This window comes from Carassius gibelio, chromosome B22 (assembly GCF_023724105.1).
Source record: "Carassius gibelio isolate Cgi1373 ecotype wild population from Czech Republic chromosome B22, carGib1.2-hapl.c, whole genome shotgun sequence".
Classification (NCBI taxonomy): Eukaryota; Metazoa; Chordata; class Actinopteri; order Cypriniformes; family Cyprinidae; genus Carassius; species Carassius gibelio.
In genome coordinates this window covers 37,771,779-37,789,592 of record NC_068417.1, presented here as the reverse complement: position 1 = coordinate 37,789,592, position 17,814 = coordinate 37,771,779, and the positions used below count along the sequence as shown (strand labels likewise).

The 17,814-nt window shown below is 37.2% G+C and overlaps 1 protein-coding gene across 6 annotated transcripts in view; it reads right to left on the bottom strand.

Moving 5' to 3' along the window:
• LOC127986858 (protein TASOR-like) overlaps positions 1 to 16,497 on the bottom strand; it is a 32,520-nt gene extending 16,023 nt beyond the window's left edge. For 3 of the 6 annotated variants that reach the window (XM_052589114.1, XM_052589116.1, XM_052589118.1), the window contains exons 1-15: positions 16,012 to 16,394; positions 13,148 to 13,293; positions 10,906 to 10,998; positions 10,695 to 10,767; positions 9,324 to 9,415; positions 9,111 to 9,242; positions 8,878 to 9,011; positions 5,836 to 5,866; positions 5,631 to 5,743; positions 5,448 to 5,551; positions 4,322 to 4,428; positions 4,178 to 4,250; positions 4,011 to 4,088; positions 1,862 to 2,425; positions 952 to 1,319 (exon numbers count right to left, since the gene is read on the bottom strand). In XM_052589114.1, the coding sequence (XP_052445074.1) occupies positions 952 to 1,319; positions 1,862 to 2,425; positions 4,011 to 4,088; positions 4,178 to 4,250; positions 4,322 to 4,428; positions 5,448 to 5,551; positions 5,631 to 5,743; positions 5,836 to 5,866; positions 8,878 to 9,011; positions 9,111 to 9,242; positions 9,324 to 9,415; positions 10,695 to 10,767; positions 10,906 to 10,998; positions 13,148 to 13,293; positions 16,012 to 16,213 (2,310 nt within the window). In that variant the 5' untranslated portion in view covers positions 16,214 to 16,394. Of the gene's footprint in view, positions 1 to 951; positions 1,320 to 1,861; positions 2,426 to 4,010; positions 4,089 to 4,177; positions 4,251 to 4,321; positions 4,429 to 5,447; positions 5,552 to 5,630; positions 5,744 to 5,834; positions 5,867 to 8,877; positions 9,012 to 9,110; positions 9,243 to 9,323; positions 9,416 to 10,694; positions 10,768 to 10,905; positions 10,999 to 13,147; positions 13,294 to 16,011 lie in introns of all 6 variants that reach the window. The other 3 variants (XM_052589115.1, XM_052589117.1, XM_052589119.1) reach the window with 2 other exon arrangements.
• Positions 16,498 to 17,814: the final 1,317 nt, after the last annotated feature.

The following is a 17,814-nucleotide window of genomic DNA, read 5'->3' as shown; positions in this document are numbered from 1 at the left end:
CTCCTTCAATGTTTTCATGTTTCAAAACAGTTTCATCAAGATGATAAAATTATTTAAAGCCAAAGTGAGTCAATTCTGCACACATTTACACCCTCAAGTCTTTCCAAACCTGTATTTGTTTTCAGGGAAATACAAAGGCTGTATTTTGGTCACTACTGAAGTTTGACAGACTCTGGTAGCTGTATACTTTCACACGGTTTGGAACGACAGAAGTATTGCTTAATATTAGGGCTGCCCCCCACCAGAGATTTTATCTCATAGTTGTTCATTTAATCAGTCGACTGATCACACATTTATATTAATTGAACTTCCTAAATATATACTCGGGGACCTTTAATATACAGCCCTTTTTGCACTCAAGCACATGCATATAGCTTGCTGCGATGCACGGGCTAGAGTAACAAAGTAATGTGTCGCTAAAAATCAAAACGAAGCTGCCGATCTTCGCAGTACAGTGAACAAGCATTGAGAGAGAATTGCACCATTACAGTATATAGCCTAATATTTCTCAAAATGCTCTAGACTTAATTTCTGTAGCAAATAACGAGCTGTGGACACTGATGACTTTGCCTGACGTATTAAATGCTACATGACATTTTGTTAACAAGCTGCTTTTTAATGTCTTTCTGCAACTTGAAACACACAGCGATTATGTGAAATGTTCATTCATGTTTATTTCGCATTAAAACTAGAAGTAAACTTGAAGGGATGATCGCGCTCCATGCTGCCATAGAACTGAGTTTATTAATAATATATTAAGTATTGCATAAATGATAAATGCCTGATATAATGTAATTACCGCAAGGACCAGCTAGTAACTATCTGTCCATTATGAACACAGACCACTTTTTACTCTAACTAGCCTCTTGTGGTCATCTATGTAGGGGCAGCCCTACTAAAGCACAGTTTGTGAGGGTGCAGATGTTGAGATGTTCGGGCACACTGATCTACCTCCAGACAGTCGCTCTTCTCGGGTTCCTCCTCCACAAATCTCTTCCTGAGGTCGATGTCTCGGTCGGTGGGAAGGCCGAGTCTCGACATGCTGTCGAACAGAGCGGTGTCAGAAATGTCCGTCGTCTCGGTGTCTTCAGGCGCTTCTGCGGCTCCTCTGGTCAGCGTGTCGATCATTTTTAGGACCTCCAGCGCCCCCTGCCTCTTGCCTCTGCGCAGGTCCGTGTCAAGACTGGGCTTTCCGAAGCTGTCCAGGATCTCCATGATCTTCAGCACTCCCTGAGTCTTGTTCTTTCTCAGGTCTGTGTCCTGAAGCCCGACGCTGCTCAGAACATTAGCCAGAGATGGAGAGGACTGTCTGTCATCCGCTGATGAAGAGAGGACACTAGATTAACCCCTGACAGTAACAGTAACCAGCGGACACACAGTTCAAACTAGGGCTGTCAAAAAGCATTTTTTGGATTTGTAGAATTTAACATTCAAATTCAAATGCAAAAACGCTGTTCATTCAAAATATTGCGGGAAAAGAGAACATCAATGCGGATTGATGAACACACATTGATCTCATTTTCTGATAAGGACATCTATCAGCGTTGCACTCGCGTCTCGCACAAAAGAGTCGTGTGTTTAAAATTAATTTATCTTTTAAAAAATATGTCTTGAGAATTAATGGTGGTTTTTGTTCCCCAAACCAATGCATCTCATGTTTTTAAATGAAGAATGTACCATTTGTGATTTTTTTTTTGTCCTTCGTCTAGTCCAGAATTCAAAAGGCTGATTTCCTGGAAGACTAGAGCTACTTTAAGACTAAAGTCAGGGTTAAATTAATGAGTGAAAGGCACATTTGACACAGGACTGAGAATAATTGAAACCGAGATCATGGTGCAGCCCTGCTCTTCGTTCCCCTAACCTTCTCTTAATTCTGCGTTGGGCTGATTTCTCTGGCGTTTTGAGCTTCCCTCATGAGCGTCGAGATCCAGCTTCCTCTTCAGCATGCAGGGGTCCTGTGCCGGCTCTGGATCTCCCTCTGTTCCCTTCGAGCTCTTCTTGTTCCTCTGGATGAGCTTCAGCAGCTCCTGGACTTTGTCCGGGTCATTGTGAATGGCTGCTCCCTCAGTCTGAACCCGGAGCTCCTCCACCTTCTTCTTCACACTCTCCAAAAGCATGGTGAACACGGCCGGCTGGTAGATGTAGGGCCGCACGAAGCTCTCCCAGTTGGTCTTCTTCCGGGGCGCAGGAAACAGCTTCTCCCTGGTGTCCAGTTTGGGGTCGTAGTTGGTGCGGACGTGCTGCAGGGGCTTGCCCTCGCGGAGGTAGTCGTAAACCTGCTGCTCTACAGCGGTGCTGAGGTCAGCCGGAGGATCGCTGCGAGCCTTGCTCAGAGCGCAGTGGAGAGCGGAGACGAACCAGTCGTGCTGGGGCATGATGGGACTCTGATGCTCTGACGACACAGGTCTCTCAGAGGGATTCGATGCTTTACCAAGACAAAGACGGTTTCATTACCACATCATCAAATTAAGATCTGATTGGTGAAACACACTCGATGCAAATGACCATGAATACAATAAAGTCATGCAAATATGAAAACGCAGACACTTCAAGCAAAGGCAGCAAAATGCTGTTTGGGAAATTTGTTCTTCATTGTTACCATTTCCTTGCATAATTAAGTTCGTTAATTGGTTAACACTTTACTTAAAGCCTTTATATAATAATGCACTACTAACGTAGTTTGAGAGCATTAATAATGCACCTTATAATGCATTGTATGATTTCATGAGTACCACAGTTATACATTAATACATTATAAAATACATAATACATAATCAGTGTTGTTGGCGAGTATAATGTGTGTAATACATGTAATGTGGTTGTTATTTAATTACAAAATAAATGGTTTACACTTTATTTTAGGGTGTCCTTATTTCAGTGTAATTATACATTAAGTAACAAGTAAAATTAATTAGGTAACACTAGAATTAGGGTTTGTCTTAAGGGGTTACCTGCATGTAATTATGCATCATAAATTGTTATTTTAGTAGTGAGTACAAGTAAGGTATAACAAGGACACCTTGAAATAAAGTGTTAAGGTGTTACAAATAAATGTAATTGCAATCTGTTACAGTTACTGAGAAAAAAAGTGAGGTTAAATTAGTTACTTATGAAAATGTTAATGATTACAAAGAGGGTTACATCTTAATATTTTCATACACATACAGATTTGACTGAATTCTTTTTTAGACTGCTCTAAAATATGAGACACCAATGTTTCAGGAGTTTAGGACACATTTGATCTTAATTCAAGTCGAATCAAGTCTGACAGTAATCAGTTTTGAGTACTTCTGTAAGATTAACCCTGCCTGCTTTACATGTTTGAAAATGATTAACTTCAATTTAAATTATGTAATCATTTACAATATTAAAGTAACTGAAATAGTTACACTGCTTATTACATTTCAAATAGGGTAACTTGTAATCCGTAACCCATTACATTTCCAAAGTGACCTTCCCAACACTTCAAAAACAAACCTTCAAATATTATAATGCATTTTAACGTCATTACATTTATGAAACTATATACGTAATGCATTACATTATGAATGTATTTACAATGCATTATACTATAAGCAAAGTGTTACTGTTAATTGCTTTAACTTACCATTAAATTTATATTTATTTTAATAGTGCTATTATTTACAAAAAATAAAACCAAGTTAAACTGCTAAAATGTGTATCTTATTTCATCTTTGGTATTGCGACTCTTTAAATCTCAGTAGTATTAGTAAGTCTACTGAATTTTGGCAGCACTGTGACAACATTAGTTTGAAGAGAACCTCGTTGACCAAGTTAAGATAAACTGTGTACGTTTATGACTATCTACATGAATTATAATGGTTCAATAGCAGACATTTGAAGGCAATACAAGTTTATTCTCTGAACAAGAACCGTTAAGAGTGAGACTAAGTGCTTGCAATGTCTGTGTTTGCATTCTTGCATTAAATATATGTCTGGCTTTAAGAGGAAATCTAAATTTAACCGTGTGCATCTCTCTAAATACTCACAGCTCTTCAACCAGTCACGCTTCTCACGGTAAACAAAAAGAGCTTGTATAGAGGACATTTTCCAACCTCCTCGTCGCTCTGTGAAACCAAAATAGAGTCGATTTCATTCAGATATTACAAAGATCAGTTTCTTTTACACTAGCACTTCACCATCATTAGGATCCTACCGCTTGAGTTGGCCATCTGACTGGCAGAAAGCAAGAAGAGGAAGCCTCTGTCCCTCACCATATTCACCAAAACCTGCAGTGACAGGATGACAATCAGCCCAAGCTCAAACAGCTGCAGAAATATGAACCAGGACTGATGCTCACCAGACCCTCTTCCTCCAGCTTCTGCAGCAACACTGTCAAGCTCTTCGGAGAAGTTCGGTCTTTCTCCACCACGTCAAACAGACTGCAGAACATGGCACTTTTAGACACTACAATAACAAAGCAGATCCATTATTTACATCACATCATCTTCTCTCTATAAGAACAGGCAATGCAGCATTCACATCCCTACATTAACATGCAAAACAACAACAAAGAAGCAGAACAAACATACACATCTCCTGTCATCATGTCATATGACTAGTCGTCGACAGATATGTTTACAGACAAACAGGAGCTCTCATTCTCCATGTTTTATAGTTTGTGTGGTTTCTGGCATGAAATGTTACCCAAAGACTTGTTTAAAATGCATATTTGCGGACAGCGCTGGATATTTCACTTACAAATTGTAGTCGCTATTTGAAAAGCTAATAATAATTAAATCTTAAAAATTTAAATAATAAAACACTAAGAATGTGACCATAACTGTGACCATAAATCAGAGAACCGTGAACATGCAACCTAATTGAAATATTTATTATAAAATCTCCATTGTATGTAAATTAGAAATAAAATGTATTTGTGCATTTTAATGTATTTGAAAGACAAACGCCTTCCAAGAATAGTAGTAATATATGATTATATAACCAACTGAGTGATTGTTTAAATTAAAATGTGTATTAATGTGTTGATGCAATGTTGAAGACTTAAACTTGAAATTATTTTTGTGAATCCAGTGCTCAAATGCTGTGTAAACCTGACTAATGACTGATCTCTGTGTGAACATCCATAAAACCTGATGACTTTCTGAGTGTAAACAGTCGTCTATATTTTAGAAAGGAAAATTTTAAAGATGAAACAAGAGGAATTATGGAGAATCAGTAAATTATGAATAGTTCATTGCTATTGTGTATAATAATATACAATCATGTAATCAATAAAAACTAGTCATTACGAGTATCTTCAAACTTACAATGCAACAGCCAAACAGAAAAAAAAACGCTTGGTGGTGAACATTAACAAACGGCAAATATCGGTTGATAATATCGGCTCTGGCGATATATCGGTTGACCACTACTTGGACTCTGTGAGGTGATTAAAGCATAGGCTGTTAAATATGTGGTCAAACCTTCATGGCTGCCCGTGTAGAGGCTCCAGGAGAAGAGCGCAGACGGGATCTTCTGCTTGACCTGCTGCAGACTCATGACTTTACCGATCTCAATCTTCTCTGGCCTGAAATAACAACAGCCATCGTTCAGTATCATATGCACAATGTCATTTAACATACACATGGTGACTGCTGTCGACTCACAGTTTGTAGGGCAGAAAAGGTTGAGAGAGCGATCGAAGGCTGGCCTGGTACATGTCTTTACCCCCGTTCACAAAATGCCCTCGCCATACCGTGTAACAGCGCCTACCTGTCACAACAACAAAAGGACATGAACAAAATTCTGTCATTATTTATCTGACCTCATGTCATTCAAAATGCTGTTTTGCTGAATAAAGTGATGCCCACCTTTGCTTGTCCCTGATGGCTGACTGTTGGACCTGAGGAACAACACAACACAATTTTAATGATGAATGATGATGAATTCCTTTTACACATGTACAATATAATTAGGATAGCTTCCCCTCAGCATAATTTACATACATCACACATGCACATACAACAAAACATGAATTACAAACATAACTCTGTGTTACATACTTGTACAATAAAGAGCTGAACTGCACTAAGACTTTCAACTAGGTCTAAAATAATTAGTTGACATTATCGAAAATATTGACTAAACAATTGTTGACAAATTTAGAGCTGCCCTTGACTAAAGCTTTTTCTGGCTGACTAGTTGTTCATTTTAGTCGACAGTGTATGAGCAGTGTATGGATAAATATGAAATATTTGCTGCATGTTTCCTCTCAGTAACGAAATAAACAAACTGAAAGCGGTGAGAAAGCAGCAGTTAAGAACACATCTGATTACAGCAATGTGGATGTTTGTTTGGTACTCAAAGTCCAGTCACCTCACTTTTGATTATATAGTACTTTATGTAGTCAACGGCCTTAAATCAAGCAGCTTTACAGCATTAAACAGGAGTCAATGTTGCTTTCAGTTAGAAATACTACTTGATTTCCTGTTATAAAGCAGCTCTCCAGTGGGGAGCTATAGCTAATGATTAAAATCCTTAAGTGGGAACAAATTATTTGAACAAATTATTAATAAAGTTTGATCTAGCTCAGCACTGTTTTGATTATCTTTACCCTATAAAGTATTTTTAATGCTTTATGCGCATTTAATGCCAAAAGCGAGTGGATTTTGTCCGTACCGGGTAACGCAGTGACTCCAACTAGCCACTTTGGAGGATTGAATAATTGTAGTGTTTTTAAAAGGCATCTGAAATAAGCCGTGTAGTGACACTATGACACTACAATTCCCATGAGTATTACATGCACACAGTGCTGCCTTGCGCTTGCACGCTAGTGACAGAAACGAAGAAACAGCTATCCATTTTTTGTCAACACAACCCTCTTACAATCGCATATGCGACTAAATCTTCATTCTGGTGACTAAATTATGTCTAATATTAGTCAATGGCTAATAAATTCTCAGATTTTACTCCCCAGTGTGTGAGTTGTAGGCTAAGTTTAGCTCAGATATATTTTTACTCGCAAACACTCTGACAGAGCGATACAGAGTTTCACTCTCCGTCAAGCGATCTGTGATATTTCTCAGTTCCTCTCAATGGATACTGTGTTTAATGTACCGTAAACTCTAATGTGAAGGTGCACAAATCGCCGTCACTGTCAGAGACACAAAGAGAGAGACAGAGAGAGAGAGAGATAAACACACACATATAAGAGGGGTGTTAGGTCCTGTGCGAAGTTGACGTGCGAGGCCCTATACAATTTTGTGGGTGTGTGTGGTTTTTTTTAACACACATCTGATCGACTGTTATGTCATACTCACTGACATGCTTGCGTATGAATCAAGGTCACGCACACGCTCATAAGAATCTACTGCATAATAATACTGATGATAATAATAATAATAATAATAATAATAATAATAAAGCAATTAAATAAGTAAATAAGAATGTTAAAATAAGTTCTAGGTTTGTGGTTATATATGAATAGATCAGATGCAAAAGACTCAATGTGCCATCCAAATTTTTCTTCTAAAATGATCATTTTCTCATGCTCCTATGTTTATGTTCAGTTATTTTACTGTAATGGGAAAGAAAATAAACTATTAATTGCTGTGAAAGTGAAATTACTGAACCCACGCATGGGAGCCTGATAAAAATGCTAATTTTAGAACTGTAGTAGTAGTAATCAATTTACACTATTTGAAAAAAAAAAAAAAAGTATTTTAAAATGTGCACATTCACTCTTATTTGTATGCCAGGTCTATAGTCGAAAATGCAAGCATATCTTGTCACATTGATCACATATTTTAAACTCAAAACAGTGAAATTGAAAAATAAACGTTAAAAGTTAAACCTAGATAAATTTGCACTATATCCAATAGTCTGTGCAGAAAGTGCGAGCTAAAGTGCACTTTGTAGGGCAGGAGACGTCAGCACGATCTCTTGCCTTTTTTTCAGTGGATACACCATAATTTTTACTCGTAAAGGTAAGAGCAAAGCATCATTTGTAATTGTAAAGGGTCTACTTTTATTTGTGCGCAGTCACAAAATCAACAAAGTGTTGTACTTTAATAAAATATAATAAAAAACAAACAAACATGATGCGCTTTCTGCCGCCTCATCTTGAACAGGTGCGCTTCACAAAAATGTAACAAAACTCAGCGAATAGCCTACATGCCACACAGACATGATAAATATATATAGAAAGCTTTAAATTATTACTTAACGAAATAAATCAAATTGAAAAAAGCCACCCCTTTCATTTCAATCATAATGAGCAAAGATGCATTTCTCTCTAAAGGCGTATCTAATGAAGAGGTGGCAAGTCAGGATCAGCGACTTCATCCTTGCAACACAGACTCTGAGAACACTATTTATTAATTAATAATTCAAACACTCCTTCCTATTTACCCCTGAAACACTTAAGGTAATTACTTTTGCCGATGCTTTGCGGCAAGCTTAAGCCTATTGTGTGCATTTGAACGCAGAACTCTTCACCTGCTTTTCTTTTCATCACTAATTGATTGAGGTTTAAAATATTAAGAATAAGGAAAAGCCTAAAATTGGCCCAAAGCCTGGACCAAGGTGTGTAAAACAAAAGTTGGGGAGAAATGCAGGGCTCTGGAACAACCTAAATATTTAACTTTAACATTTTTTTTTGTCATCCTAACAACAAATAGCTTTTCTGATTCTTATATACAGAGTCTTATACTGTCTATCAGCTATGACTATTTAAGTCTTTCAAAGGACAAAATGGGTTGAAAGACAGTAATAAAAAATAGACAAATTACATAAAATGCAGACCAGGAGCGAGGCCCTCTAGAGGCACAAGGCCCTGTGCAGTAAATATGAGGACAGTGCAATACATAGAGTGCATTGTTTTAATACTGAGAGTAAAGGACAGCAGTCAGATACCTGAGAGGAGGCAGTGGTTTGGGGGCCGCTGTTGAAGCCTCTTTGCCTTTAAAGTAAAAAGAGACCACCGCATACGGACACACGTGTCTCGGCCTGGACGAAACCTCAAAATCCACATACTCGTAGAAGTATTGCTGAGAAGAAAACAGCCATCTTACAGCAAATTCATGTGATCACGATCATTTGATCAAAAGCTTTATTCCTATAGGAGTTATTTATTTGAAGGACTTTACCTGAGTGTACTCGAAAGCCCTGTACGACTGTAAGGACGTCACTCTGGTCGAGTTCTTGGAGAAATGGCTGTCAAATTTAGGTGTAGGATCCATATTTTTGGACATAAAGTCATGTACACTCTTCACTTTACCCTGGAGGACAAAAGACGGGACATTTCTCAGACCCAACAGCACGGTTTCATTTGAAAACAAGATCATTCACCGCTGCTGTACCTTTATAACTTTAAATATGACGATGTTTCCTGTAAATCCAGGCTCCAGCGGGTTGACTTGAAGTAAATCAGAAAACTGACAGAGGTAAACACCTGCAACATCAATATAATCTTTACTCAGTGGATGCACTACAGAAGCCAAAAATTACACTTCAGTGGTCAAGACAACAAAGAGGAGTCTCCTGCAGAACACGAAACAATCTCAAAAACAGCTCTCCATTTCACACAGTTCATAAATGATCTCAGTGGCGAGCGTTTGAACTGTTCTGAGCAGTTTGTTACAATTATTTTATTATGCTCTTGATTTCTTCCATTGGTGGCACACCCACATCCAGTCCGCTCTTTAAAGAAATACTCCTGAAATGAAACTCAAACATTAAAAGATGTTTTGATATTGTGGCGTGACTGATCGCTGTATAGAGTTTCTTTACTACTAGTTATAGCACAAAATAAACATGAATGAACATCTGATGTAATCACGCAATCAGTGATTCAACCAGGAAAAGTTGTCAATAAAACATTATTTTAAACAATATGCCATGTAACGTAGCATTTACGTTAGGAAGTCCATTAAATGTCTAAACCTCATTATCCAGCTAGAAAAACAAACAACTCTAGAGAGCTGCATTTACCTAAACTTTATTACATATTTAGTATATTTTTACTTAACCTGTTGTCTTCATTATTTAATTTGAATACATTTAAAAAATATTGTACACCTAGCATTTAATTGTTTACATTTCAAGAATAAATAGGAAAAGAAACGTTGTTATAAATATTGTACAGCAAAGTCCCTGTGACTCCTAGCAAAATACAACCAAAATGTTATAAAGGATTTTACATTTGATGATTACATTTTCAGTTTTTGCTAAAAGATAACTTTATTTTATTTTGTTTTGGTGTAACACGTACACACACACACTCACGTTTGCTTTTGTGAAAAGTGTGTTCATCCCATAGGTGTAATGGTTTTTATTATGTAGAAACTGTATATTCTATCGCCCTACACCTAACACTAACAGGAAACTTTGTGCATTTTTACTTTCTCAAAACAACTCATTCTGTATGATTTATAAGCGTTTTGAAAAATGGGGACATGGGTTATGTCCTCATAAGGCACCCTCTCCTTGTAATACCCGTGTCATACCCATGACATTATACAGAGTTGTGTCCTGATATGACACAAAAACAAGAGCACGCACACACACACACACACACAAACATATTATTAATGCATGTTAATAACTTGTGACACTCATAAAGTGTAGTTCTCATTTCATTCCCTGTGACTCCTAGCAAAATATATACCAAAATAATACTTAAAAATGAGCATTAGGAAGTCTAGTTCGATGTGTTGTGAAGGTTATTTCACCTTTAGATGGATTCCCCAACATACTCATCCAGCTGTTGCCAACAGACAGTCCTCTCTCACACACCACCGAGACCTGCAACCAGCACAAGAGAGAAACCACATCACAAAGTGTCCAGAGAATGACAAATGATCATCTGTTCAGCTGAACGTCACTGTGTGATACTCTGAATGCACTGAACTAATGAAAGGCTGAACAAAGGAAGTTGTTTACCTTTTGAGCATCACAAAGCAGGAAGCAGAAAGTCTCAGACAGCTCTTTCTCTGTGCGCCCATCCTGCTTGAGCTCCCTTCGCTTCTCCATGAACTGCACATACAAAAAATCACAATATTACCTTTGTAACTGACGCACAAAGAGTGATCTCAAACATCAAGACAAAGACGAAAGTATTATTGTTTCAAATTGGTCTCAATACCACAAAACATATAATTACACACACAACATTAAAGCCACGCTGAAGAATGAGATTACTTGCATTTGTGCAGACAACAGTCAGAAGAGACACACTGGGATGATAAAGTGAATATGATTTGTTACTGTCATCTTTTACAGTGTAATGTGTAATTGGTGTCTATGCACTACCAGTAGATGTTTTATCTAAATGCATATTTACATTTAAGTTTACATACATTACTTAATTCACCTTTGTATGCATGTACACAGAGCTCCCAGCTACTCTATCACATTTTTGGTCTGTGTATGTGTAGGTACATGTGTGTGTGTGCACATTCGCCCAATAAAATGCACTGAAATTCTGACCAAGATTTGGATCTTTTTATTTTATTTTGAAAGTGATGTGACATTCAGCCAAGATCGGTGACCGATACTCAGAATTCATGCTCTGCATTTAAACCATCCAAAGTGAACACACACACCGTGAACACACACCGTGAACACACACCCGGAGCAGTGAATACTTCTGATGTTTTTTCTGGTTCAGGAGTGGCTTGGTTGTATGAATGTGACAGCTGTAGCTCATTTCCTGGAGACGTCTGAGTGTGTTGACTCTTGATGCGCTGACTCCTCGTGAAGCTCTTGCAAGTTCTTGAAACTGCTTTTCCTGACAATCTTCCCAAGGCTGTGGTAATCCATGTTGCTTGTGCACCTTTTCCTACCACACTATATCCTTCCCGTCAACTTTCTATGAATATATTTTGATACAGCACTCTGTGAACAGCCAGCCCTTTCAGCATTGACTTTCTGTGGCTTACTTTACTTGTGGAGGGTGTTGAGGATTGTCTTCTGGACAACTGTCACGTCAGTAGCAGGGCTCCAAACAAAAAAAAAGTAAAGATCCATTGGCTTATTTATAGTCGCAAATGCGACCATTTTAGTGGCAGTTTGGAGTCCAGAGTAGTCTTTCCCATAATTGTGGTTGCATGTTCTAAACTAGCCCAAGAGGTACCCAGTATTTATACTCAAAATTAATTAAACTAATCAAGCTCAAAATGGAATATTCAGAATTTTTTATTTTCCTAAGGTGTAAGTCGTAACCTTCAGAATTAAAACAAAAAACTCTTTTTTCTGAACAATTTTGAAGCAGAAGTTAAACAGTTAATCACCAAACTACTAAAAGAAAACAGTTAGCTGGTTAGAAGAACACATTCACTTATAAACTGATTTCAACAGATTAACAGCTATTTACTTTTTATTTTGCATCACCGTATCATTATTATAGAAATAAACGTGAGTTTACTCATCTGAAAACAGTAACTATTTTACACTGTTGTACTGCACTATTCCCCTTATGGTTACTGCTCTCATAAAAAAATAAAACTATTTGTAGATATAATTTGTATATTATATATTGTTATATCTTTGTTTCATTTCTACTGTCATTTCTTCTGACTCTGAGTGTATAAAGTGTATTACCAATTCAGGGATCAAACATTAGAAATTGCCATCAAAGACTATGAATTTAATAGACTAGCCAATGCAGCAGCACAAAAACATTTTGTTACTGACAAAAAATATTATAGCTGACACCTAGAAAATCACGAGACATCATTTTTGGACAATATTGCACACCCTAACTGCTCTACTAATAACATTTTAGTGGCAGTTTGGAGTCCAGAGTAGTCTTTCCCATAATTGTGGTTGCATGTTCTAAACTAGCCCAAGAGGTACCCAGTATTTATACTCAAAATTAATTAAACTAATCAAGCTCAAAATGGAATATTCAGAATTTTTTATTTTCCTAAGGTGTAAGTCGTAACCTTCAGAATTAAAACAAAAAACTCTTGAAATAGTTCAGTTTGTGTACAATGAATCTAGAATAAAAGGAAGTTTCCTTTTTTAAATTACAAAAAATAAAATAAATTTTCCATAAGATTGTAATTTATTGAGATGGACCTGTATAATAATGCTTCAATACAGTTTGCAGCCATTTGAAAAAAATAATTCACGCTGGCAAACCGCACTTAAATGCACCGCAGTAGAAGAGTCAAACACTCACATCTTTCTCCAGTGGTTCACTGTGGACGAGGCGAGGTTTGGAGTACACAAACGTCCCGGTGGAGGAAGAGTCCTTGTAGCTGGAGGAGAGGATCTGCAGGACGTCAGAAAACTCTCTGGAGTCCGTAGACACAGACTGAAACAGAGCTGTGAATGGAGAACAAAGCTGTCAGAACACAGTTTGTGTGTCAGACCACACAACAAATTTTGGTTTTACAGAGGTTTACCAAAACCTCAGAATCAAGATGGTGATCTCCACAGCACAATAGAAACTACATGTACACATGTAAACATTCAGCACATTCTAGTTTTGTATAGACTCAGAACTGGTGTACAGATGTAACGATCAAGTTTCACATTTCTTTGATTATTTAGATTTTTTAAAAATATATAAATAATAAAAACCTTTTCCATATTCTGTCCAATGATGTCTTGTAAATGATGTGCAAATGAAAGGCTATGAAAGCAAATTTGGTGCAAAATTGTTTTAACATAACTACTATATTCTACAAACATAAAAAAAATCTGTTTATGAACAATTTTGAAGCAGAAGTTAAACAGTTAATCACCAAACTACTAAAAGAAAACAGTTAGCTGGTTAGAAGAACACATTCACTTATAAACTGATTTCAACAGATTAACAGCTATTTACTTTTTATTTTGCATCACCGTATCATTATTATAGAAATAAACGTGAGTTTACTCATCTGAAAACAGCAACTATTTTACACTGTTGTACTGCACTATTCCCCTTATGGTTACTGCTCTCATAAAAAAATAAAACTATTTGTAGATATAATTTGTATATTATATATTGTTATATCTTTGTTTCATTTCTACTGTCATTTCTTCTGACTCTGAGTGTATAAAGTGTATTACCAATTCAGGGATCAAACATTAGAAATTGCCATCAAAGACTATGAATTTAATAGACTAGCCAATGCAGCAGCACAAAAACATTTTGTTACTGACAATAAATATTATAGCTGACACCTAGAAAATCACGAGACATCATTTTTGGACAATATTGCACACCCTAACTGCTCTACTAATAACAAACCTAATTATTTGTAAGATTTACTTTGTAAGAAAAGTAAAATATAAGTTGTAAAATGTTTTTATTTTAAAATTAATGAAGCCAACAGACTTGTGGCTACTGTCCTACTGAAATAAAAGGCGAATTAACCACTGAATTTAACCTTGTATTTTAAAATCTGCATCAACTGGTACATTTTGCAATAAATAAAATCTTTTTGCAACCATTTCCCTAACCCCCAGTTCTGACAAGCACACAGTCTTCATGCAGTTGCTTATTATTAGTGGTTTATGTTAACAAAACAGCCAGATGGGAAAGAAATCATAGATACTACTCCTCACTGAAGCAGTTCTGAAGCTTTAATGGATGCATGTCAAAATCACGCTGTAAATATATCAGTGATCAGACTCTTCCTCTAATTTCCTGATCGGTCCAATAACTATTATTGACAGTCAATCATCATGCACAATCTCATTAGTGAGGAGCATGATAATGTGTGTTTGCTTCAGATATTCAATGGTCACGGTCGTTAGCACCCATCACACTAACTGACTTGTTTTCAAATAACACAAAGTAGATTTGTAGCATTTTAAAGCATGAATTCAGTTGCTCCTGAGAGACGCAGATACGCCCACCGACTCCCTCCAAATCCCCAGTGATCCCCATGTTAATGAGGCTGGCACCTGCTAATGAAAGGCTGGAAACCGGCTAGCAACATATACAGATGTAACCGACTAACTTTAATTAAAGTCACCATCAAATCAAACTATTCCTAGCTTTCCTAGTTATCTAGAATGCTGGACTGTTTATTATAGATTTGTCTGCACACCTTGTTATAAGAAAAACACCTTGTAATCTTTTAAAGGCAAGACTTAGGTTAAATATGATAAACTCCTAACTAAATATATAACCATACTTCCCCAGATGATTGATGACAATAAGAATTAAATGCAAACACTGTTGTATTAAGTAAATTATGCAAGACACTAAAGAATTAAAACAATTTTTTTACATTTAATATATAAACAAAATATAGTCTACAGTATGAGATACAGTCAAAAAGTTATTTAAAGTAACTATATAATATGTTTTGGATGAATTATTTAGTGTTTATGCAGAAGCACTTAGAAGTCAATAAAACAGTTAATTAGAAGTGGCACCAATTAAATGACTCATAAAACTGATTCCTACTCTCTTTACATGACTTGAGTGTTTGAATAAAACCTTGTTTAAAAAGATTCTTCAAACACATGAATGGAAGTTTAGAATTTTGGAACAGAATATTCAACCGTTGGAATGGAACCTTTAGAACGTTAACACAGAATTCATTATAAACAAGTTATCTGAACTGAGGCTTTGAATGTCACAATACAAACTTGAATTCTATAAACTTTTAGATGAAAGAGGTAACTCCTTTGTGATTCATTTTTTAGTTGAATTACTCATAATAATAAATAATTAATAACTCTCTATGTCTTTTTTTTAATAATAAATTAGGCCTGAAGGTCTCTGGATGAAATGCAGTGTTCCCCACAGTACCCCAGGTTACACTCGGGTGTGGCAGATCAACCTGTTACCTGAGGGAGGGTACACACACACACACACACACACACACACACAGATTTGATAGCATCTCTAGTATTGTGGTTTGTTGCACCGGGTCTCCATTAATCCTGTCCTGAATTACTGAGCTGCTCATCTAAAGAGCGTAGCCGGGAATCACAGACGCGAGCAACACGTTCCTGTGATGCACACTACTGTTGTCTAGGTGTAAAGCTCGCCAGACCGAGAGCTAACGGAAAGACAGACAAAGAAAGAGGGCAGCGCACCTCCTTTTTCTCTGCTCTTCCGGGGGATTTGGTAGTTGAGCCGTGGCTGCTCCTCGGCGGGTTTCTCGGCCCATGAGGCGCTCTTGACCCGTCTCTCTTCATCGGGTCCGTCCAAACACCCATACTCTTCCTCCGCAGCGCCATTTTGGCTCCGTGAAGACACAGCGGGGCTGTCGCAGGATCGTCCTCCTCGGGGCTCCATCGCTGCTTCACTCAGGAGCGGACACGGATCCTCCTCGCAGCGCGGAGAGCTGCAGGCGGCGCGGGGTCTGTGTGTGCTGCTGAACGCTCTTCGCTCTGTACGTAAACACACACATGGGCATGCCCACTCATTCCCGCAGTGTGTGTTGTGTGTGTGTGTGTGTGAGAGAGAGAGAGAGAGAGAGAGAGAGAGAGTGAAAGCGGATCGCAGCAGCGCCGCTCAGCGGCTCCAGAGTCCAGACACACACACACACACACACACACAAACACACACACCTTGGGGTGCAGGTGTCCATGCTCCGCTGCACACCACACAGTCTCTCAGCTCATCACCAACACAAGTGACCACCATATTCATACACAGGATATAATAATGTATATACATTTTACATAATACATCGCAAGAACTAAATGTGAGTGAAATGTGTGTACTTCCTTGAGAGTTTCCCAGTATTTGAAAGCTGTTTGCACCGTCAGGGCATGCCTATGGAAGCCCCTTTGCGCCACTGAATAAACAATAATAATAAAAACTAGGAAAACTAGGTACTTTTTAATTTACTTTCAGCGTAATACAAACAGAGGTGTGTAGAGTACCCAAAAACTTTACTCAAGTAAAAGTAAAAGTACTAGTCTTGAATAGTTACTTGAGTAAGAGTAAAAGTACTAGTCTTGAATAGTTACTTGAGTAAGAGTAAAAGAGTATCGGATAAAAAATGTACTCAAGTAGTTAGTTACTAGTTACTTTGGGTCATATATACTGAGCCTTTTTTCTTTAGATATATAGATAAAATGTATGTAATGTATGTGTGCATGTATAAATGTATATATTTCATCAGCCTTTACTCCAATTTATGTAATTTATTATAAAACCCTGTCTGTTTACTTAAGTAACAGATATAGGTGTCATGCCATAAAATATTTTTAATACGACTGACTTTATATTAAATGTGAATTTAACATTGAAAGTTAATGTGATATAAATATTGCTACTAATCTTTCATTGTTCAGAAAGAGAGCAAATAACATTTACATTATTAAAGATCATTTTCACTGACAGTCTAGATTTCAATCACTCTCAGAAGCTCCCATTAAAATCACTGAAACTGTTAACACTGTGAAATCAATATCTTAATTATAGATTCGTACAACTCTGAGTGAACCGCTTCAGACGCTCAGCGCGTGCGGCAGGGAACTGAACGAGTCATTCAAACTGATTCATGAACCAATTCACTCGTTTGCCAATTGGATTGATCAAGCCTTTGAACAGAGTTGACTCAAAATAATGAATCATTCGCGAATGGGCATCGCTCATTGTCCAGAGAAAAGTAGACGGCGCGTTTGGAATAAACTGAAGCATTTATAACATTTATTGCATTAAGATAAAGTAACGAGAGGAGCGTCGCCCACAGTAACGAAGTAAAAGTACAGATTTTCCCTCACAAATTTACTCAAGTAAGAGTAAAAATTACCCATCTTTAAATATACTCGGAAAAGTATTATTTACCCCAAAAAATTACTCAAGTAAATGTAACGAAGTAAAAAAAAAAATTCGTTTTTTTTTTTTTTTTTTTTTTGTTGAGTGGAACCCCAAACCGGAAGTGC